This window comes from Phyllostomus discolor, chromosome 5 (assembly GCF_004126475.2).
Source record: "Phyllostomus discolor isolate MPI-MPIP mPhyDis1 chromosome 5, mPhyDis1.pri.v3, whole genome shotgun sequence".
NCBI lineage: Eukaryota > Metazoa > Chordata > Mammalia > Chiroptera > Phyllostomidae > Phyllostomus > Phyllostomus discolor.
In genome coordinates this window covers 152,351,703-152,374,936 of record NC_040907.2, presented here as the reverse complement: position 1 = coordinate 152,374,936, position 23,234 = coordinate 152,351,703, and the positions used below count along the sequence as shown (strand labels likewise).

General features: G+C 41.1%; 1 protein-coding gene and 1 pseudogene across 4 annotated transcripts in view; both read right to left on the bottom strand.

The window, feature by feature from the left end:
- Positions 1-12,917, bottom strand: part of ABCC2 (ATP binding cassette subfamily C member 2) — a 62,034-nt gene extending 49,117 nt beyond the window's left edge. For 2 of the 4 annotated variants that reach the window (XM_028512915.2, XM_036027137.1), the window contains exons 1-2: positions 12,749-12,917; positions 10,787-10,960 (exon numbers count right to left, since the gene is read on the bottom strand). In XM_028512915.2, coding sequence (XP_028368716.1) covers positions 10,787-10,960; positions 12,749-12,781 — 207 coding nt within the window. In that variant the 5' untranslated portion in view covers positions 12,782-12,917. Of the gene's footprint in view, positions 1-10,519; positions 10,695-10,786; positions 10,961-12,748 lie in introns of those variants that run through there. The other 2 variants (XM_036027139.1, XM_036027138.1) reach the window with 1 other exon arrangement.
- Positions 12,918-19,420: 6,503 nt separating this feature from the next.
- LOC114497051 lies at positions 19,421-20,327 on the bottom strand (annotated as a pseudogene).
- Positions 20,328-23,234: the final 2,907 nt, after the last annotated feature.

Below are 23,234 nucleotides of genomic sequence, written 5' to 3'. Positions count from 1 at the left end.
TGATGAAGAGATAGTCAACCTATCAGATGCACAGTTCAAAACACTGGTAATCAAGATACTCACAGAAATGGTTGAGTATGGTCACAAAATAGAGGAAAAAGTGAAGGCTATGCAAAGTCAAATAAAGAAAAATATGCAGGGAACCAACAGTGAAGGCAATGAAACCGGGACTCAAATCAACAGTTTGGACCAGAAGGGAGAAATAAATATTCAACCAGAACAGAATGAAGAAACAAGATTTCAAGAAAATGAGGAGAGGCTTAGGAACCTCTGGGACAACTTTAAATGTTCCAACATCTGAATCATAGTGAAGCCAGAAGGAGAAAAGGAAGAGCAAGAAATTGAAAACTTATTTGAACAAATAATGAAGGAGAACTTCCCCAATCTGGCAAAAGAAATAGACTTCCAGGAAGTTCAGGAAGCTCAGAGAGTCCCAAAGAAGTTGGACTCAAGGAAGCACACACCAAGGCACATCATAATTACATTACCCAAGATTAAAGATAAGGAGAGCATCTTAAAAGCAGAAAGAGAAAAGGAGACAGTTATCTACAAAGGAGTTCCCATAAGACTGTCAGCTGATTTCTCAGAAAAAACCTTGCAGGTAAGAAAGGGCTGGAAAAAAGTATTTGAAGTCACAAAAGGCAAGGACCTACATTCAAGATGACCCTATCCAGCAAAGCTCTCATTTAGAATGGAAGGGCAGATAAAGTGCTTCACAGATAAGGTCAAGTTAAAGGAGTTCGTCAACACCAAGCCCTTATTAGATGAAATGTTAAAAGGAATTACCTAAGAAAAAGAAGATGATAAAAAATACAAACAGTAAAATGGTAACAAACTCATAAATATCAACAACTGAACCTAAAAAAATAACAAAAGCAGAAGTACTAGAACAGAATCACTGAAATGGAGATCACATGGAGGGTTATCAACCAGGAAAGGGAGTGGGAAGAATGGAGAAAAGGTACAGGGAATAAGAAGCATAAATGGTAGGTACAAAAATAGTATAGAAAATGGAGAAGCCAAAGAACTCATATATACAACCCATGGACATGAACTAAGGTGTGGGAATGCTGGGTGGAAGTCGGGAGTTGCAAGGCGGAGAGGAATAAAGGGGGGAAAATATGGGACTACTGTAATAGCATAATCAATAAAATACATTTTAAAAAGCAAAAAATGGAGGCAACCAATTGATGTATCTTTCTCACACTGATGTTTCTCTCCCTCACTGATACCCTCCCTTCCCCTCTCTCTAAAGAAATCAATAAGCATTTTCTCAGGTGAGGAATAATAATAATAAATAAAAAGCAGATTTTATGTGTCAAATGAAAAAATCTTCAAGACACAGATGTGACATTAACATTTGTGTTAAAAGTATATGTAGGTAGTTATCTGCATAAGGATGCATTATCTCTGGAACTGGTATTGATGGTTGCCAACTCAAACCAGAATGAGTGGCTAGAGTATCATGTACTATTTTGTACCTGTTAAATTTTGTAAACCTCTGTAAATTATCTCTTAAAAATACAAAAAGTTAGCCCTGGCTGGTGTGGCTCAGTGGATTGAGTGCTGGCCCGAGAACCAAAGGGTCACCAGTTATATGCCCAGTCGAGGGCACATGCCTGTGGGACAGGTCCCCAGTTGGGGGCACGCAAGAGGCAACCACACACTGATGTTTCTCTCCCTGTCTTCCTCCCTTCCTCTCTCTCTAAAAATAAATAAATAAAATCTCTTTAAAAAACTCTTTCAGAAAAAGATAAAAAGTTAAGTATATTAACCTCCCATTTTATTCAATGAGCAAGTGATATAAGTAGACAATTCACAAATGCAAAGATATTCTTAACACATTTTAAAAAATAAATTGCATTAATATATATAGAAATGAAAAGTAAAATAATAGGATGCCACTTTGCATAAAAAAGTAAAGAAAAATATGTTTACATAGTGCTAGCAAGGGTGCAGAGAAATGCGCTTTAACGCAATTTTGGTGAGACGATAACCTGACAAAAATCTTCCTAGAGTATAAAAAGTTTCCCTTGTGTTTCAAAAGCCTTAAACTGCTCATATATTTTGACATAATAATTCTACTTCTAGGAATCTATTCTGAGAAAGTAACCTGAATTGAATGCAAATATTTATGCACAAGAATGTTAACTAGAGTCTCATTTTTAATGGTGAAGAACTTACAAAACCTATAATCACCTGAAAACAGTGGTGGAGAGGTTTTTTGGGAGAACTTAATGCTGCAAGAGTTGTTAAAACAAGTTACGGTATACTCATGTGATTAATGATTTTGGTCATCAAAATTATATTTAAGAGTAGTGTTAACAGAGGGAAATGCTTTTTACATCATGTGAAGTGAAAAAAGTGGACATCAAAATTGCATATACAATGGGTTCAATTATATTTTAAAAACATGTACAGAAAAAGATAAGAGTTTCCTGTCCAAGATGCCAGGTTTAGGACATTTATCTCCCATCCTTCCCCAATCCATTGAAATGACAGCGGACTACCCAAGAAATAATCCACGGTAGCACTGAGAATATGAATGAAGAAGGCTGAGCTCGGGAGACCAGTTGAGTTTTAGAAGACAAAAAGCAAACCTGCCAGTACTTACAGGTAAAAGCAGAGAAAACCACGGCCCAAAGCACACACAAGAAAAGGCAACACTGAAGGGTGGCTGAGATCGACACTGCTGGCTGCTATGCTTACATCCTCTGTCTGCCCCGCCAGATTCACTCTCCACTCTTGTTCCTTTGAGCCCAGATGGGTAAGTTGGCAGCTTAAAGGCCCCAGGTCCGTCTGCAAATACAGCCGCTTCCCATGATCCTGTTTTGCTTCAGCTGTGTTTCCTGTTGGGAACCGACTGGTAGTGTTGCCTCCTCAAAGCCATTCTCCTCTTCCTAACAGAACTCCCCCTTTTGTAAAATATCTACCCTGCTCAGCTTGGTCATGTATTTGGATGCAAGCTGGGCCCATTTCCAGCCCCATGAAGTGAAATAAAACCAGTCATGCTGGCCCCATTTCCCTGGCCTGTGACTGCTTTTGCCATGGACATGTGACACAATTCTGGCCAAAGAAAAGTGGGGGACAGCTTGTAGGAACTAGCTTGTGGGGGCTTCTGGGAGAAGTTTTCTTTACCATTCAAAGTAATACATAGATCTAGAGGATAAAGAACTCTTTACAACTCAAAAATAAAAAGACACAATAACCCAGTGAAAAAAATGGGCAAAGGATTCATTCAAAGAATACATTTTTCCAAAGAGGGTGTACAAATGGCCAGAAGCATATGAGAAGATGCTCAACATTATTAGTCATTTGGGAAATGCAAATCAAGCCCACAATGAGATACCACTTCACACCTAGGACAGTGACAATCACAAGGATGGGCCATAGCAAGTATTGGTGTGGATGACACAGTAGTCCCCCTTATCCTCAGGGGAATGCGTTCCAAGACCCCCAGTGGATGCCTAAGATGGCAGACAGTACTGAATGCTGTATATGCCATGTTTTTTCGTACACATGCATAACCTTATGGTTTATCTTTGGCAGACCTGAACTGCCAGCACCACTGCTCTTGCACTTCGGGGCCATTATGAAGCAAACTAAGCATTGCTCTACACAGGGCTCCAACACTGAGACAGCCGATCTGAGAACCCAGACAGCTGCCAAGTGACTAACCCATACATGTTATACATAGTGTATACACACGGAGACAAATGATGATTCCCATCCAGGTGGAGTGGAGCTGGATGGTGGGATTTCATCACACTGCTCAGAACTGCACACAATTGAAAACTTATGAATTGTTTACTTCTGGAATTTTCCATCGTTGGACTGGAGGGACTCCTGTGTTGGAAACTCATACACTGCTGGCAGGAATATAAAAGGGTGCAGCCACTTCGGAAAAAAGTGTGGCAGTTCCTCAAAATGTAGACTTTCCATAGAATTACCAAATGAATCAGCAATTCTACTCCTAAGTGTTATGTATACCCAAGAAAACTGAAAACCGGTGTCCATCCAAAAACTTTTACACAAATGTTCCCAACATCATTATTCAAAACAGACAAAAAACAGAAACAACCCAAATGTCCACCAACCAATGAATAGATACACAAAATATGGTGTACCCATACAATGGTGAATTATTCAGTCATAAAAAGAAATGAAATATTGATACAAGCTACAACCTGGATGAACCTTAAAAACATAATGGTAAATGAAAAACAGCCAGACACAAAAGGCCAATTTAGTTCATGTGTGAAACAAGCATATTAGGCATAGAGCCCAGAAGCGGAGTTGCTGTCCCAGGGGACGGGGAAGGGGGGAAGGAGAAATGACTGTTTAACGGGCACGGGATTCCCATGCAGGGCACTAGAAAGTCCTGGGAGTGGATAGTGGTGACGACATTATGAATGCATTTAATGCCGCTGAACTATGTACTTTAAAATGGCTAATTTTATCTTATGTGTATTCTACTACAATAAAAATAACTTTCAAAAATTGAACCGATTCATGCTACAACATGTATAAACCTTGAAAAACCATATGCTAAGTGAAGTAAGTGAGACATTAATGGTTACATGTTGCATAATTCCAGGTCTATGACATGCCCTGGATAGGCAAATTCATAGAGGCAGAAAGTAGATTTATAGCTGCCAGGGACTGGAGTGTGGGGGCGGGGAATAGTGTGTTACTGCTTAACACACTATAGGCACAGAGTTTCATTTTGGAGTGAGGGAAATATTCTGGAACTAGTGGTCATAGTGACTATACTAAAAGCCACTGAATTATACACTTTAAACAGCTGACTTTTATGGTTTGCACATTACATCTCAGTAAAGCTACTTTTTAAAGTGATATGTAAGGGCACCTGGTGGCCTCTTTATCCACCTCTGGACACTGACATAAGGGTGTGATGCCTGGAGCTGCTGCAACCATCTTGCAACCATGTGCTAGCTTGACAATTGGCTTGATGTGCTGAGGTTGTCAGAAAAAAGATGAAAATAGTCAGCTACTTGTTGATGTTGCTGAACTGCTACATTAACAAATCCTGGACTTGTACTACCTCTGGACTGTTTGTTATATAAGATAATAAATTCTTTATTGTTTAAACCAACAGGTATGCCTTGCAGGTGAGAGAGTCTCAGCAGATAGAAATCTATTAGCTGTAGTCAGCCCTGGCGGTGAGTAAGAACAAGAAGTGCAAACTGACAACAATTATATTTACCATCAGCACCCCCAGAAAGTCTAAAACAGAAGTACTCTCTAAAGAAATTGAATTCTTTCCCTGAAAAAGGCCCAGCGTGTGGTGTGGATAATGGTGCCCCAGAGTAACTTCATCCAGAGTAAATCCACTTGGCACAAGTAGGCGTAGAGAGGCACAGCCCAGGACCCTGCTCTTCGGGGAAGCCCAGAAGCGCAGACAGCCATCTGGGACTCGGGGCTCACAGGCAGCCCTCCCACCGACAAGAGGCCAGACGGGGAAGCAGACTTAAACAATGGCAGAGGGACCCACTCCAGCCACATGTACTCATTAACATGTAAGCATGTTTAGAAAACAGAACACCGATAACCACCAGAAAGTTGAGAAAAGCCAATACTATCAAAGAAGATAACCAACATAATTAACCTGAACAACTGACTCTGGGAAAAAACAAATTATTAACTGAACAGAAAAGAATTTTTAACTATTTTAAAATTAATGTCCAATGGGAGATTTGAGAAGACATTGTGTCCATTAATAGGTTGCTGAGTTTTTAAAGGTTTATTCAAAAGTTAAGAAGAATTCTTAGAAGTGAAACCTGTGATTAATTAACTAAATAAAAGCTCTTTAGGATGACAGGAAGAGAAAAGTGGATAAATCTCTCAGAATGTAGGGGACAAGATTTGAGAAGGAGGATCAATTCAGAGTCCGATACCCACTTAAAAGAAGTTTAGATGCAGAAACAGAATTTCAAAATTGGAGGGAAGAAAATGAAAGGAGTAACGTATGCAAATTTCCCAGAAGTTAGGGAGACATGGGTCCTTAGGAAGAGAGCGTAGAACACACTGAATAAAAAGGGACCCATGTAAACAGACTGTAAAGTTTCAGGACATCAAGAATAAGTAGAATAAAAGATTCTAGAGAGGATAACAAGGAATGAGAAAAACTCTAGTTTGGTAGCTCAGGATTCTGGGGAACAATATAGTGACATCTTCAGAGGTAAGCATTCCATATGCAGACGAACATTTTCAGAAAGTGAATCCTTGGAGACTTTCTTTATCACTGCGCTTCCTGAAATTTTTAGTGGAGGAATCCAAGAAATGTGCGGGCACTGATTCTGTCGTCTTACACAAAGAAGCATCAGGATGTAGAGTCTAAAATTGATGGCAGATTATTTTTAGGTGTAAAGGCAACCACCAGAAGAACGAAACATAATCGTACAGAATTAAAGGGCCAAGAGAAAGAGGAAGAGAGAAAAAGGAAGCTCGGAGGTGTGTTAATGAGAGCAGCAATAGATTTTTTAAATCGATAGATCAAGAAATACAGGTATAAATGCATTATTTGCAAATATGGAGGTAGCCATCAAAATAATTTTAAATGGCAGTCTGGACAGTGGGACTTGGGAGGTGCTAGGGTGAGAGACTTTTTCTTTTCTTTTTTAAGAGAACAGAAGGGGACATACCAAAATGTTAACAAGAGTATATCAGAGTGACGCAATTATCAATAGATTTAATTTTCTTCCTATTTCCCAAACTGTCTACAATAACCATGCATTATTTTTATAATCAGAAACACTTTGCTAATCATATACACACTTTGCTTACATAGCATCAGTGGTATCTTGTGGTTAATGATTATCAAGTCCTTAACAGTCTTTGCCCTTGATCTCTGATTTATTGGAAGAATTTCAAGCTCCCATGTTGTTTACTAAACTCCACTTCCTAAGGAGATACAATCACATTGGTACTAAAAAAGAAAGGAGTGGTTTGGCCGAATTTAACACTGCCCCCTCTCTTCCCAGTCCTCCTCTCACCCGCACTTTCTGAATGACACGGTGCTCTGGCAGAATCTTCCACCCACTGCAGAGCGTCAGCTTCCACCCCTTCCCTGGCAGACAGATGTTTCAGGGACCATATCCCCAGTAGTCCCTTCTATTATCGGTTATTATTATTAGCAAGTTCTTTTGTATATTAGCCAAAGTCCACTCCCCTAGAACAACCTCCACCCATTTACCTTGACCTTGCTCTCTGAGACTTCAGCACTAGCCAGGCAATCTTCTATACTTCTGCAAATATCTGAAGGTGATTCCCACGTCTCGCTGGCTATACATCACGTTCATTTGTGCCGCACATGTTTCTCACACCTCAGCACTTCCACATCCTCCAGAACCAGATTCCTCTTCTGTTCTGCTAGACTATCCACTCATTCATTCATTTATTCATTCATTCACTCATTTTGTAATTCAATACATTCAGTTACCTACTGTGCATCAGGTCCTTTCAGTAAGGATGCACTTTTTTTTTTTTAATTCAGAGAGAGGGAAAGGGAGAGAGAGAACACCCATGTGAGAGAGAAGCATTGATTGGTTGCCTCCTACACATGCCCAGACCAGGAATAGAACCCACAGCTTTTCAGTTACTGGATGACGCTCCAACAAACTGAACCACAGCGGCCAGGGCAAGATGTACCTTTAAACAAATAAATTTGCAGAGTCTCTCACCAGCTTGGTCAAGCAAATGGACCAAGTTCAGATGAGGGGAATGCTGCATTAGTGACTAAACAAGAATGGCAGTAACAACTGTTCAGGAGAGTGAGAGGAGCAAACAGCCCACAGGCAGGTAGAAGAAGAAGCAGAGAAATAAAAAAACACAATCACGTTGAGGTGTTAAGAAGAAGGTTCTTGCAGCAAGGCATAGTTTTGCTTTGTGGGGAATTCTGACTTCTGACTTTTTCAGAAAAGAGACTAGTTATTTTTATTTTTAAGAGAAAGCTAATCTGTGTTTGTCACTGTCATGGTAGAGGGCAAAAAGTAAAGTATGAATTATAAATGGAGCTCCTGAGACTTTGAGCAATGGTGAATGGATTATTCTCTGTGGAAAAAAACCCCTAATACATTGCTTTTCTTTTTCTCTCTAGAGACTTGTGTTTATGAAAGTTAAACAAAATGTGATATGTTCATGCAGTGGACTATTATTCAGCCATAAAAACGAATGGCGTACTGCCCCGGCCAGGGGGCTCAGCCGGACAGTGTCACCCCATACAGCAAAAGATTATGTGTTCAGTCCCCGGTCAGGGCCCACACCTAGGTTCCATTTCTGCTTGGGGTGCGTGTGGGAGGCAACAACCAATCAATGTTTCTCTCTCATAGCGATGTTTCTCTCTCTCCCTTCCTCTCTATCTAAAATCAACAAATGTGTCCTTGGGTGAGGATTTAAAAAAAAAAAAGGAGCCCTGACCAGCATGGCTCAGTTGTTTGGGCGTCATCCTGCAAAGTGAAAGGTTGCTGGTTCTATTCCCGGTCAGGGGCACATGCCTGGGTCACAGGTTCATCCCTGGTCAGGCAGGGCACATAGGAGAGGCAACCGATCAATGTTTGTCTCTTACATCAATGTTTCTCTCCCTCTCCTTCTCCCTCCCTTCCCCTCTCTCTAAAAATAAATAAATAAAATATTTTTAAAAAGAAATGAATGAAGTCCAGATAAATATTACAATATAGACGAACCTTGAAAGCCTTATGCTAAGTGGAAGAAGCCAATCATAAAAGACTACATATGATTCCACTCATATGAAAAGTCTAGGGTAGGGAAACTGTAGAGACGGAAAGTCGATTGATGGTTACATGGAGCTAAGGGGGACGAGGAGATAGGATTTCTTTATGGGGGAACGAAGGTGTTCTAAAATTGACTGGGGTGATGGTTGCTCCTATCTGTAAATATACTTGGAAAAATAGAATTGTTTTTAAATGGGAGAATTGTATTGAATTACATCTCAAGAAAGGTGTTTTTTAAAAGTTAACTAATAGCTGTGATTATGATGGAATACTGATCTACTCATTACCTGGGCTTTTCTTGGGCACCGCAGACTTGACTGACCGTATAGAACAAGAACAGGGTGTACCTTTCAGACACCTTCAACAGTCCAGTGTGGCGTCACGGTCAGCCATGACAGTTATGTCAAGTGCTATGTCAAGACTGAAGTAACAGGCTATAACAGGAACATCCTTAGCAGGGACCCAGAATGCCCCAAACCACAAGTTTGGACACTTGGGTAAGGACCCCATCTGCACACCAATATCAGTGGGACCTCCACCCGTCATGGGTTATAAGAACTCAGAGCTCCCACCACCCCACCAACGATCAAAGTTGGCTGTGCCATGGGTCATGCCCAGAGCCCAGCCAGACTTCAACTCCACTAGACATGTGTCGCCACTGCAGCCACTTGGCTTGAGACAAACACCTACCTCTCCACCTGTAGACACCACCAGTGACAGGGGCTTCATGCTAGGTGGTTACTCTGCTCACTTCTAACACATAAGCTCCCCCTCTCTGTGTGCAATCTGCATGTGACTTTATTGGCTTATTAGGGAGGACTCATCTAATAAACCCAGCATTGTGGGAAGACACAAATATGTCTGAGTGACTCCTTTTGGGTTGCTCCCTGGCTCACACACTGACTCTGACCAAAAGCTCTGACTCATTCCCAAGGGTATTGAAGCATGTTCAATGTTCAGAGTCTAAAACATTCTTGTCTCGACCCTTATTTCTAGAGTGCATTTAATGCCAACATTCAACGATGCCTACTAAGTGCTAGGCCCTGTGCTGTGCAGTTAGGTGACCCTGCCCCCAGCTCTCAGACACGGTTCTCTCCCCATCCAGAGCCCCACCAGCCCCATCTCAGTGTGTCAACACAAATCCCACTTCCTTTGGCCAAGTTCCTTTCTTCCTTCCTTTCTCAGTGCAGGTAGCCTGAGGTCACAGATGTGTGTGCTCACAGAACTCTGAGTCTAACTTGCCTTTCTAATCCTGTGTAAAGATCAGATGGGGGGGTGTGGTGGTGGGGGAACCTAGTGAAAGGAAGCAGATGGTTAATCTTCTGAGGTAGCAACCTCAAATGAGGGTCCTTCATTTCCTACAAGACTCTCTACATTAATCGGTGCAGTTGGCTGAGGGGCTCCTCCCCTCATTCCTGCTGGGCTCTCTCCTGTGGGCCCTACTCTTCCCATTGTTTCCTTACTCAGGCATGTCATTGTGAGCATGCCCTAGATCCTCCCTCTACTGTGAGTGATCACCTAGACTTATGGAAGACTGTGGGAGAATGAAAGCCACATTTCAGACCCAAGTTCGGACAGGCAGACGGTGATGGCTGGATCGCCTGAACGGTGCAGAGGGCACACTACATAGTTCATTTTCACCTCGTGGTCAGTGCCAACTGATTTACAGTCTCCTGATACATTGAAACAGCTTAGAGATAGGAAAACCAGTGTTAGCTTCTCAGATACTGAAAAGGTAATACCTACGTATTTGACTGATTAAGTACCCATTACTGGTGTTTAGGGTGTCCACTATCCATAAGATCTCTGAGTCATTATTCTTTTGCAAAAATCAAAGTCACCCTAAGTAGGAAATATAGCAAGGGACCAGAGAAGCGTAGGGCAGGTGGAGGAGGGACACTCAGAACATGGCTCTACCTGAGACAACAGGCCCTGGAAAAGCTGGTTAAGGACAGAGAAGACACTCTAACCACCAGGAAGATGTCTCTACGGTGCACCACGGAATCAGTCAGAAAACAGTGGGGTTTCCATACCTGCTTAGCAAGGTAGAGCTTGGTTACAGGAGATTTCTTGGTCCTGGATCTGTACACATGGAGAAGCTGCCAAGGGGCCAGGAGCCAGAGGAAGCCCAAGGGAATCCAGACCAGAACAGTTTGCTCAAAACAAATCGGCAGGTCTGCCTCCGGGCTATCCAGCAGTGAGGCATTCTAGGAGACCAAAATGTGGTGATTGGTGGTTACAAGTTTTTGAAGACAGAAGACCAGCCATAGCCCATACCCTCCACACCCAACCCATTTCAAAACAATTTTAACTCAGTTCTATGTCTATATCCAGCCTGACCCTTTAGTTAGCCATATTTTTCTATTCATATCCGTTGATATAAATTGACCATTTCATGACATTTAGTGACTTTTTGACCAATTCAACTTCTAAAGACCTTTTCTTCCTGTGATTCTAAGCAAATTTCCCCACCAGGTGTTCTGACTAAACTTCACCATTGCGTTTGCCAAGTTGTGGGAAGAAGAGGGACAGTTCCTTAATCCAAAGAAGAAAATAGTTCCTTGGGATGTAAAAATTTCTTATTCTAGTTTTTAGCACTGAATGAACTTGCTAGAAGGCATTCAAACATACAGGCAGCCCTGGCCAGGTGGCTCAGTTGATTGGAGCATCGTCCCACACACCAAAATTTTGCAGGTTTGATCCCTGGTCAGGGCACATGTTTCTCTCTCACATCCATATTTCTCTCTCAAGCTCTCTCTCTCTCTTCCCTCTCTCTCTTTCTCCTTTCCTTTCCTTCCTCTCTCTCTCTCTCAAATCAATAAATATATCCTCCAGTGAGGGTAAAAAAGAGGGCAGGAGGCATGCTTAGTCATACTATGACATTTAGACTCCCAAAGGCTTATGTCAGAACCCCAGGGGGCCTTCGGCACAGAAGCGGCAGTGACGCTAATGGCCAGAAGGTTCATTCCTAGCAAGTCCTGTACTAGTCTGCATTCCACAATAAAGAGAAGGGCCTTGTGAGTGGAGGTGGGGGCACTAGTTTTTATATCTGAGTCATGTGGGTAGATTTTTCCTCCTAATAAATACTTTTGAATTGTTTTGTATGACTGTTTGCACAGACTCTTCAAGGAAAAGGTTGAGGTGCTCTGACTGAGATGATCTGCCGGAGAATTCTCAGAGAATTCTCAAGGGTTGGCCCATTAAGCCCTACCTTCCTGGGGTGCACATTTCCTGGCCTTGAGGGCCTGGGGGCCCAGGGTCTTTCTAAGATTGGGCAGTGCTGCCCATGTGCTCTGCTCTCTCATTCCTGCTCTTCTTAACTCTCCTTGAGGTTATCCAACTTTAGGATTAAGACTTCTTACCTAAGATATTCAAACTGTTTAACAATCTGGGTAACTCTGATGCTGATGCTAAGAGTTTGTAGACCACACTTTCACAAGATCACTAAATGCAAGGTCCCTTCTCATTCTCTTCCACTAAACCATTTGATTTTGTCTCAGTGCTCATGATGCCCACATGTGCATCCCTGGACTCACCTTCCAGTCCATATCACTGACCACCAGCTCCTCTAGAACAAAGCATTACCGCTTCAGCATGAACATATCTCAGCAGGGCTCAATCACGGACCTTCTCTTCTCCCTCCTACCCCACAAATTACTCAGTTCCCACTCCTAACATGGATGAAACTGGAAGGCATCTCCCTATTTTTATTTAGTGAGGCAATTTTGTAGATAGCTTGTCCAAGAAAAGAGTCAGGGATACCATAAATATATGTTATAAAATAAATACATTACTTCTCCCATGTAGAATGGCTTCTGGAGATATTATGACCTTCTTTTATTTAAAAAATACCCTAAGCTTTACCCTGAAGGGAGAGAGAGAGAGTTACTTTAGAGCAACGGCATATATAACTTCTCTAGTTCTTATTAGTGGCTGCTCTAGGCTAATCCACTACTTGTTCTGAGTCTGAGAAGAGGATAAGTGTAATTTCTCACCCAAAAAGTAGAGTTGCAGAACTTCTCCAGCATGATTCCTGGAGGTCTTCTGAAATGCGGACTCCCGTATGGCTGTTGTTTCTTATTGACTCTTTTCCTCAGAGAAGGTGGAAGGTGAGTAGCGATGTGTCATCTCCCATTCTGATGTTCAATTCAAGGCAGGTCTCCTGACCTTTCATCTCAACAATTTAATTGTTAACCTCGCTGAAAGGTGTGTTTACATGATCCCAGTGGTGAGACATGTGACTGAGGATACTCGGGACAAGTCCATGCACCAGGTCCCCAAGGACCAGAAGCCCATCTAGCTGTGGTAATATCTAAAAGGAACAACCGAAAGGTGTCAGCAGAGCTGACTGACAGGTCAGGCGTAGAGAAACCTTTCCTTCTGCTGAGGACACAGGATCTAAAGGGAGAAGCCTCTGTGGAGGGGTGTGTACCCTTAAACGTGCAGTTTCACTTCTGTTTAAGTGAAACATCCTAGAACACAGAACTTAAAATATGGTTTAAAGTAGTGTAAACTTTGCAAAAGTGAGGTTATGAAATAGCATATTCAGTGTGAACCTACACATGTATAATTTACATATTTATGCACAAAATGTTAACCTTAGCTGTAGAATTATAGGTAATTTTTAATTTCCATTTTGCTTGTCTATATTTTCTGGTTTTTCCATAATTATCAGGTATTATTTATGTAATCATATTTTAAAGCAAATTTTTGTATTGTGGTAAAAAAAACCGCGATGTAAAATTTACACCATTTCTACGTATACAGTTCAGTAGTGCTAAATATACTCTCCTTGCTGTATGACCCCTCTCCAGAACTTTCTCATCTTGCAAAACTGAAACTCAATAACCATTAGACAACAACTCCTCATTACCCACTTCCCTTAGTAAAGCAAATGTTCTTTTAAAATTAACTAATCAATCAATGAATCAATTAATTTAATTAAAACGGGTCATCTAGCCTTCACTGGTGCAGCTTCTACTGACTTTCCGGGCCATGTGTGGGGCTGGCCTAACAGAATCTAGAAGAGCCTCAGAAGTAGTCAGACTGCACTGTCCCCGGCTCTTTGCCACACTGGTCTTCACCAACTGCTGCTGCTGCTGAAGTTAGTGTTGCAATACTGCAGAATGGGAGGGAGCAGTCAGGAGAGTTGAGAGAAAACCCCTACGTACCCTGAGCTTTCACCTATGGAAGACTTAAAAAGAGCTGACAGGAAGCCTTCCAGTGCAATCCGGACCTTCACAGAGAGTATGGCAGCCCCAATCATTCTTGGAATTACCTTGGGAAGCAGTGGCAAAGGGCTGAATGAAATCCCCCAAGAAAATAGAAAGCAGGAGGCAGGACTCAGGACAAAGAGAGCTCCACAACTACCCAGACAATTTTATCAAGATTTTCCTCACCCGAGTCCTACCCCAAGAGAAACATGTAGCCTGAAGGTGCACCTTGTCCCAGCCTGGATCCCTCTGGTCCGCAGCTCACTTTCCCTGGCTCCTGTGGTGAGCGCTGCAGATAGTGATTGAGTTTTTTGGCTCTTACAAGCCAAGTCCTTTTTCAGATGTGCATTTAGTGAGTATTTTTGCCCTCTGGTGTCAGTGATGTGGGATTTTGGTTGTCTGACCATTGGCAGTGATTTCTACCAGTGGGATCTGTTCTGTGGCAGGTGGCAGACAACAGGAAAAATGAGTTTGATAATCTTATTTGTTTATTTCTGTCTTGAAGATTCTGGTATTTCCTGGTATTTATAATAGTAAGTTTGAGACATTAGTATCATGTCCTATCCAACTGATGATATTTGCTCAAAAAAAGAATGAAATCCTCACACCTGAATCCATTCCTTTGGGAGCTTATTTTGACCAAAAGGGAGAATGAGAAATTCTGCTGAGAGAAATTAATGGGACTAACCTGGCTTACCTGAAGTGGGCATGCGAGTGGCTCACAGAAAGCACCAGACAGCTTGTCAGACATGCTTCAAAGCCAAACTCCGAAGGCTTTTCAGAAAATTCACAAATATCTCAAATTGTTTTCCGTGATGACTCAGTCAGCGCACTCCACACTGGCCTTCCATATTTTGCCTCTTTAATGCCCTCCAGCTGATCTGCTTAGTCAAGAAAAACCCTTAATTGTCCCAAACTCTATGTTTTTTCCCTCCCCGTCTCTTTTATAAATCCTGGTTTTGCCTTTGTGTGTTGACAACAGTGCAATAACAATCTCCCTCGTGTATAAAAGAACTTGCATACAGATATCTAACTAAGTATCTGAGCTGTTCTTTGACAAGATGTGGGTCCTCTGCCTTGCTAATCGGCAGATAAAAGAGGATGTATTGACTGGGCTTGTATAGCAAGTAGTTGTAAGAACAAACTGGCTATGCTTGGAAATGTTCATTGGGCCTGAACAGAAGACCTGCGAGTGGTATGGTGTGAGCTGGGGTCATTTTCTAAAAATGAAGTGTAAGTCCCCTGTGACATCTACGGCAAATAAGAGGAGCAAAAGGTGACTGATAGGAACTATAATCACGTTTTAAAACAAGCAGGATTTGTACTTGTTTGTGCTTCAAACATTTTGAGTAGCCAAAAAAAGGAGAAGGTGAAGCATCTGAATAGTCATTAAAACAGATGTTTTGGTTACAGAATATCTACTGACATGGATAGTGACTAAAAATGTGCCCTAAATTAATGGCAGACACCAAAGTACAAATTCAGGAACCTCCAAGCACACCAAGCAGGATAAATGCAAAACAAACAAACAAACAAACAAAAATCATACCTAGCCATATTATGTTTAAATTTCAGAAAATCAAGGTAAAGAAAAAATCCTGAAAGATGCCAGAGGAAAAAATATCTTACCTATAGAGAAGCAAAGGTAAGAATTACACCTGATTTGTCCTTAGAGACCATACAAGCAAGAAGAGAGTAAAGTATTTAAAATGTTGAGAGAAAAAAAAAACCCTAGAACTCTGTACCCTGCAAAACTATCCTTCAAAAGTGAAGGATAAATAAAAACTTTCTCAGACAAAAAATATTGAGAAAATTTGTTGCCAGTATACCTGCCATGCAAGAATTGTTTTTAAAAAGTTTTTTTTTTAAAGAGAAGGAACATTATAAAGGGCTGACACTTGTGAAAAGAAAGGGAAAATAGCTATGTAATTTCAGGCAAAACAGATCTCAGACCAAGGAAAATGATCAGGGATAAAAATGACATTACATAATGGTGAAGGGTCAATTATTCATGAAGACATAACAAGTCCCCTCCTCCCTCAGATAACTTAAATGCATATTGCTAAATGAAAGCAGCCAATCAGAAAAGGCTATATACTGTATGATTCAAACTTTATGACATTCTGGAAGAAAACTATGGAGACAATAAAAGGGTCAGTGGTCGCTCAGGGTTAGAGAGGAGGGAGGATTTTTTAGGGCAGTTAAACAACTCCACATGACACTGATGAGTTCCTGTCATTATAAATTTGCCCAAAGCCAATGAATGTACAATGCTAAGAGTGAGTCCAAATATAAAGTGTGGCCACGGGTGATAATGTTGTGTCCGCGTAGGTACAACTGTAACAAATGCACCACTCTGTCGGGGACTGTTAACTAAGTTGATAATAGGAGAGGCTCTGCATGTGTGGGTATGGGAATATATGAGAAAGCTCTATGTTTAATTTTCCTGTGAACCTACAACTGCTCTAAAATATAGACTATTTTTTAAAAAGCAAAAAATTCAAAAGCAACTGGCAGCATAGTATGTGTGATTCCATTTTGACATAAAATTTGTATACTTGTATGTATACATTCAAATACTATGTATTAATTCAAATGAACTATCAATATTGATTTTTCCTGGAGCAAGGGACAGCAGGGGCTTTGCAGACCTCACTGTTTACATCATACATTGGCAAGGGTAGAGTCAACGTCAAAGAAGTTTCTGCAGGCCAGCGTAGGCCCAGGGAGAACTTATGGAGATAACTGCAGGACCATTATCTGAAATCTCTTTAAATCACTGAGAGTAAGAAAAGTATCAAAAGACTAGATGGTTGCCCTGGCTGGTGTAGCTCAATGGATTGAGTGCAGGCTGTGAACCAAGGGGTCGCTGGTTCAATTCCCAGTCAAGGCACATGCCTGGGTTGCGGGACAGGTCCCCAGTGGAGGCCACATGAAAAGCAACCACACATCGCTATTTCTCTCCCCCTCTTCCTCCCTCCCTTCCCCTCTTTCTAAGAATAAATAAATATAAAATCTTAAAAAAAAGACTGGATGGGGCAAATGCCTTGATTTTTTTAGTAGGAAGGTGCTGAAAATCAGACAAAGCCTGACGTTAACCACTGGAAGTTTCTAGACAGTTTTGCTAAAGAACAAACATTTTTGGAATTTTGGAAGGAAGATGATCATTAAGAACCAGAATGAATACTTCAAGAAAAAAACTAGGCAACCTAATTTAATTTCCTCTTTTGATGTGATTATTACATTGGCAGCTGGTATAGTGTATCCTGAGCTCAGCAAGGTCTTTAGTTGTTTGAATAATTATACAGGGTCTGGCAGAAGTAAGGCCTGCTTGAGTGTGGTTGGTAGGGTAATAACATGGGTGTGATAGTTTATGGTTTTAATTTGAACATTTCACCTAAAATGTCATAAGATGTGCTTGAGTATGCTATTGTTATGTTAGAAAATTCCATATTTATGATTTGTAATAAAAGAGTTTGTAATAAAAGGGGCATTATTTGTGCCAGACCCTGTATGTATCTAAAGAAACTAAAAGAACGATTTAACCCTAGAAAGACCTCTACCCACATTCCACAAGGGTCAGCAGGAGCTCCAGCGCCTTCAACATTTGTGTCAGTGACTGATGGGCCTTAAGGGAACTCACATTTAATGAACATCTATTACATATCAATTGAAATCTCACATAGGTTTCTTAAATAATGAATATATTCCTGCATCAGGCATTCTAAAATTTTCATCTCATTTAATCCTTACAATAATTTTATGAGGTAGGTATTTTTATTGCAATTTTCCCAGTTGGAAACTGAGGCTCAGGAAGGTTAAGAAAATTGAACATTGAAGAAAGAGTACCTATGCTCTGCAGGGAAGATCTAGTTAGAAAAACTTGAAGATTTTATGATTTAATGTATGTAATACTTACACAAAAGACAAAATACTATGATGATTCCATTTACCAAGAATACGCCATAGGACCCTGGCTGGTGTGGCTTGTTTGGTTGGAGAGTCATCCCATAAACCGAAATGTTACGGGTTCGAGTCCCAGTCAGGGCACATGCCGGGTTGGGGGTTTGGTCCCTGGTCAGATGTTTCCCTCCTACACTGATGCTTCTCTTCCTCCCTCTCTCCCTTCATCTCTCTCTCTGAAATCAATAAGCATGTCCTTGGGTGAAGAGTTTAAAAAAGAAGAAAAAAAGGATGTACCACAGATTTCTTTCAATCACAAGCTCTTCTAGCGCCCTGAAAATGTGATCTGAGTGTGCCAAATACATGCAAGTTTTCAGGGATGGTCCTGTTCTGTCAGAGGAAGCGTTCTGTGATTTCCCTGCTTCAAAATATTATCGATATTTACAGACGGCACTAAGAAAGACTGCAAGATGTACAGGAGCCAGAAAACCTGGATTCTGGCCTTAGCTCTGCTGGTCTTGTGTAAAATGTTTTCTTCTTCTCTTCGCAGTGGTCTCCACAAATCTCTTCTGAATGATTCCACGTGTGCATGCCATAAACAACTGACTGCAGAAAGATGAGTCAGTGGGAAGGAATGCTTGATCACAATGACTCAGGGAGAACGTCTACTGTATCATTTGTACTTAGTAAGCACAGCTTTGAAAAATCTACAAAAGTTCAATGTTCACAAAAACCAGAGTTGTACACTTTTAGTTAATGATTACAAGTAGACTTAAAAAGTTTCCTCTCTTGTGCAATATCTTAAAGCAGATGTCCAAATTTATGCTCTAACAATAAAAAGATTGTGTTTTTTTTCTTTACATTTTTTCTCACTCAACTTTGCTTTAATGGGTATCAAAATTCTGTGAAAGATTTTTGGTCAAGTTGTTTCTCTTAAAAAGTAATGATTCTAAAAACTACTAACTTAGAAACTGCCACACAGAAAGTCCCCCGTGGTCCACAAACACTCTCCTTCCCTTCTGAAGATGTCACAGTACATCGTTATAATTAATCGGCCTTTTGCTCTTTAACCTAAATGGCCAATTGAGACAAATATTTCTGAGACCGTTCTTTCACCCCTGATTAATACTGAGGGGGGGGGGCAGGTATTGGGGATAGTATTGATTTAGTCTTTGAGATTTCTGGGCAGGCTTGGTGACTTTGCCAGCTCCAGCTGCCTCCTTCTCCATGGCTCTGACGACACCAACTGTTTGCCGCGTATTGGGAACAGCAAAATGGCCCAGGGGAGGACAGTCAGCAAAGCTCTTCACACACAGAGGCTCTCCAGAAACCACAGCAGTGATTCTATTTCAAAAAACTTTGGGCTATGCTCCAGCTTCTTTGCAATGATCAGTCTCCTTCAGTTCAGCAAACTTGCAAGCAGTGTGAGCTGCGAGACAAGTCAGCACAGGTGCGTATCAAGCACCGTTTTGGCCTGGAGGCTTCAGTGTAATTACCTGAGCTGTGAAGCCAGCTTCTTCCATTGGTGGGTCATTTTTGTGATCACCAGCTACATTGCCAAGATGAACATCTTTGACAGACATGTTTTTGACAGTGAAGCCCACACTGTCCCCAGGAAGTGCTTTGCTCTAAGCTTCATGGTGCATTTCAGCAGATTTTACTAACCATGCCAGGTGTGAGAACACCTGTCTCCTTTCAGCCCACAGGAACAATACCAATACTTTGCAGACATCCTGGAGGGACAGACGCAGGGGCTTGTCAATTGGACGAGTTGGTGACAGGATGCAATCCTGAGCTTCAAGCAGCGGGGTTCCACTGGCATTGCCATCTTTAGGCTGGATTTCCATTCCTTGAACCAAGCCACGTTAGTACTTGGCTCCAGCATGTTGCCGCCATTCCAACCAGAACTTGGCACAAGTGCTACTGTGTTGGGGTTGTAGCCAATTTTCTCAATGTAGGTGCTGACTTCCTTAATCATTTCCTCATATCTCTTCTGACCGTAGGGCAGCCCAGTGGAATCCAACAGCTAGTTGTTTACGCCCAGTGTGAACGTCAGAAGGGCGTGCTTACCGGTCTGCCCATTCTTGGGGATGCCTGCTGCAAACTCACCAACACTGACAGCAACAGTCAGGACAGCACAGTCAGCCTGAGATGTGCCTGTAATCACGTTGTTGCTGAAGTCTCTGTGTCCTGGGGCATCAGTGATGGTCTCATAATACTTGCTGGTCTTGAATTTCCACAGGGAGCTGTCAATGGTGATACCACACTCACATTCAGCTTTCAGTTTACCCAAGACCCAGGCTTACTGGAAGGAGCCCTTTCCCATCTCACTAGATTCCTTCATGACTTTTTTGATTGTTCCTCTGTCAGTCCCACTGCATTTGTAGATCAGCTCTCCAGTAGTGGTAGACTTGTCCAAATCTACATGTCCAGTGACGTGAATGTTAATGAGTCTCATTAATAAGTCTCATTAATAATAATTAATGTTAATTGGGCTTCCCATCAGTGACTGTATTAGCCAGCCCTCTTTTGGTTGCAAGTGACCGAGATCCAAATCAAAATGACCTAAGCAAAAAGGGGAAATTAATTGACTCATTTAATAGAAAAGACTATGAATGGAATTAGCTTTAGGCACAGATGGTCCAGAGACTCAAATAATGTCCTCAGAACAGTTACCTTTGTGTTGATTTCATTCTCAAGTACGCTCTTTTCACCTGCTGGCGGAGAGCCCCAGAAGCTCTAGGCTTACAGGGTTCTCATGGCCAATAATTCTAATGTAAGCACAGAGTCTATTTTCTGAGAGTTCCAGAAAAAAATCCTTGGTAGGATTCTGAATGCCCCTGTCTGTGCTGTGTTCCCATCTCTGGACCAATCAAATGTGGACAAAAGAATGAGGCATTCTGACCGCCTAGCCTGGGTTATGTGCTCTCTCCCATGGGCAGGGAAGTGAAGCTCAGTGACTGACAATCCCACCAGGAAAGTATCATCTTCCAGGAAACTGTAGAAAAAAAGAGGCAGACTTAAAAAAAAAAGTCTTATGTCACCCCCAAGAAATTTAATAAAGAAAGTCTTGATACTGACGTAATTCTATGTACATAAAATAGACAAATCAATTGTTTAGAAGCCCAGTTACTCCTCAGGCTGACACTTAAGAAAAAATATGTTATCCTGGCAGAGTGGCTCAGTGGGTTGGAGCATCACCTCATACACTGAAAGACTGCAGGTCTGATCCTTAGTGGGGGCACATACCACTGTTGCAGGTTCGATCCCTGGTTGGGATGCATACAGAAGGCAGCTGATGTTTTTTTCTCTCCCCCTTCCTCTCTCTTAAAAAAATCAATAAACATATCCTCAGGTGAGAATTAAAATATTTTTTTAAATGTCTCCCCTAGGTCCTCAATAACACACCTCTATAAATATTTTATATAACTCTTTTCTATTACATCTCCAATATAGACCAGTGGCACATAATACCAAGGTAATTTGATTTAAAAACAAACAAAAATCCCCAATGCTTTGAGGGACCAAAGCAATGCAATACAAACATACAACTATTTATTATTTTATCCAAGGATATTTAGTATCTATACAGCATGGGGCAAAAGTAGGTTTATAGTTGTTTGTATGGAAAATAACACAATAAATAAATAGTAATACAAGAACAAACTTTCACGTACAACTATAAACCTACTTTTGCTCCATCCTGTTATTCTTCAGGTCATAATTCTTGGTTGCAGGGAACAGAAATCCATTCAAATTAGTGTAGACAATTTATTGAAGCATGTAAACTAAACAGAAAACAAGAAATGCTTTGCTTCCATCATTGTCTTCAATCATGCTATATCAAACCTCTTTCGTTGACCTCACCCACATCTCAGGCAGATCCCACACTCTTTTTCATCTTTCAGGTATTAAAAGGTCCAGGCTAATCTAACCTAAAACACATTCATTAAAAAAAAGCTTTATTGATATGAATTCCATACAATCCACCAATTTAAAGTGTATAATTCAATGGTTTATAGCATATTCATAGTTGTATAATTTTGGAATATTTTTATCACCCACAAAACAAACTCGCATCTAATTTAAAGTCCCTCCCCTTTCTTGGCTTAGGGAGAAAAGTGTCATTTTTATGATTTTCCTTGTTATTCCAGCCTCTCCTCCCAATTCCTAATTCCATGATTAGGGCAAGGAGGTGAGGACCAAGAGGCAAAGATAATATCATTGAGCTGGTAGGGTGGCCAAATTTCCCCAGTTTACCTGGCACTGAGCAGTTTCCCAGCATGTGGGAATTTCAAGGCTAACATCAGAAGAGTCCCAAGCAAACTGGATGGCTGGTCGCTCTGAGCTGGCGCCATTTGTATTTCACTCTTGCTTAATCAATGGCTAACCCTCACACTCTGTTACAGCTCCTTCCCAACCCTTAGCTTTTCTAACATTGGAGACCTCCAAACTGCAATTTCCTAACACAGGTTATGTACTCCGGATGACCTCTTCCCCTCTCAAATCCTGTCCTTCAGCAGTGTGGTCTTCCACCGCTAGCAATATGTTACTGTGTTCAGGTGTTAACAAGATAGTTCCCTTATGAGGTTAAGTTCCTACTTTTATGACTAGCAAATAAACTAGAGGCCAATGTTTTGGCACCATGTGGATATTCAGCTCCTACCTTTTACCTAATAGTTTTAGCATTAGAGTGCAAAATGGTTATTCTCTAAGGGATGAATAATGTTACTATGTATGTTCATGTATAAGTTTTTATATGGGCATGTTTCGATTCTCTTGGGTATAGACATACAAGTGGAATTGCTGGGTCAAGTAACAACTGTTTAACTTTTTCAGAAGCTCCCGGACCATTTTACAGAGCAGCTCCACCATTTACATTCTCACCAGCGGTATAAGAAGGTTTTACTTGCTCCACATCCTTGGTATGGTCAGGCTTTCAGGTTATAGTCTCATCCTTGTGGGTATAAAGTGGTATCTCATTGACTTACATTTCCTAATAACTAACGTTGAGCATCTTTTCATGGCCAAATGTGTACCTTCTTTGGAGAAACACCTATTTAAATCCTTTGCAATTGGATTGTCTTTTTATTGTTGAGTTGCAAGTCATCTCCACGTATTCTGAATACAAGCCCCCTCTCAAATGTGTGATTTGCAAATTTTCTCCAATTTTCTGGGTTGTAGTTTCACTTTCTTGATGTTATCCTCTAGAGCACAACTTTTCAATTTTGATAAAGTCCAATGTTTTCTTTTTTCACTTGTGCTTCAGTGTCATATCTGAGGCTTTATCTAACCCAAGGTCACATATTTTATTCCTGTTTTCTTCTGAAATGTTTTAGCTTTTTTTTTAGATCTATCATCCATT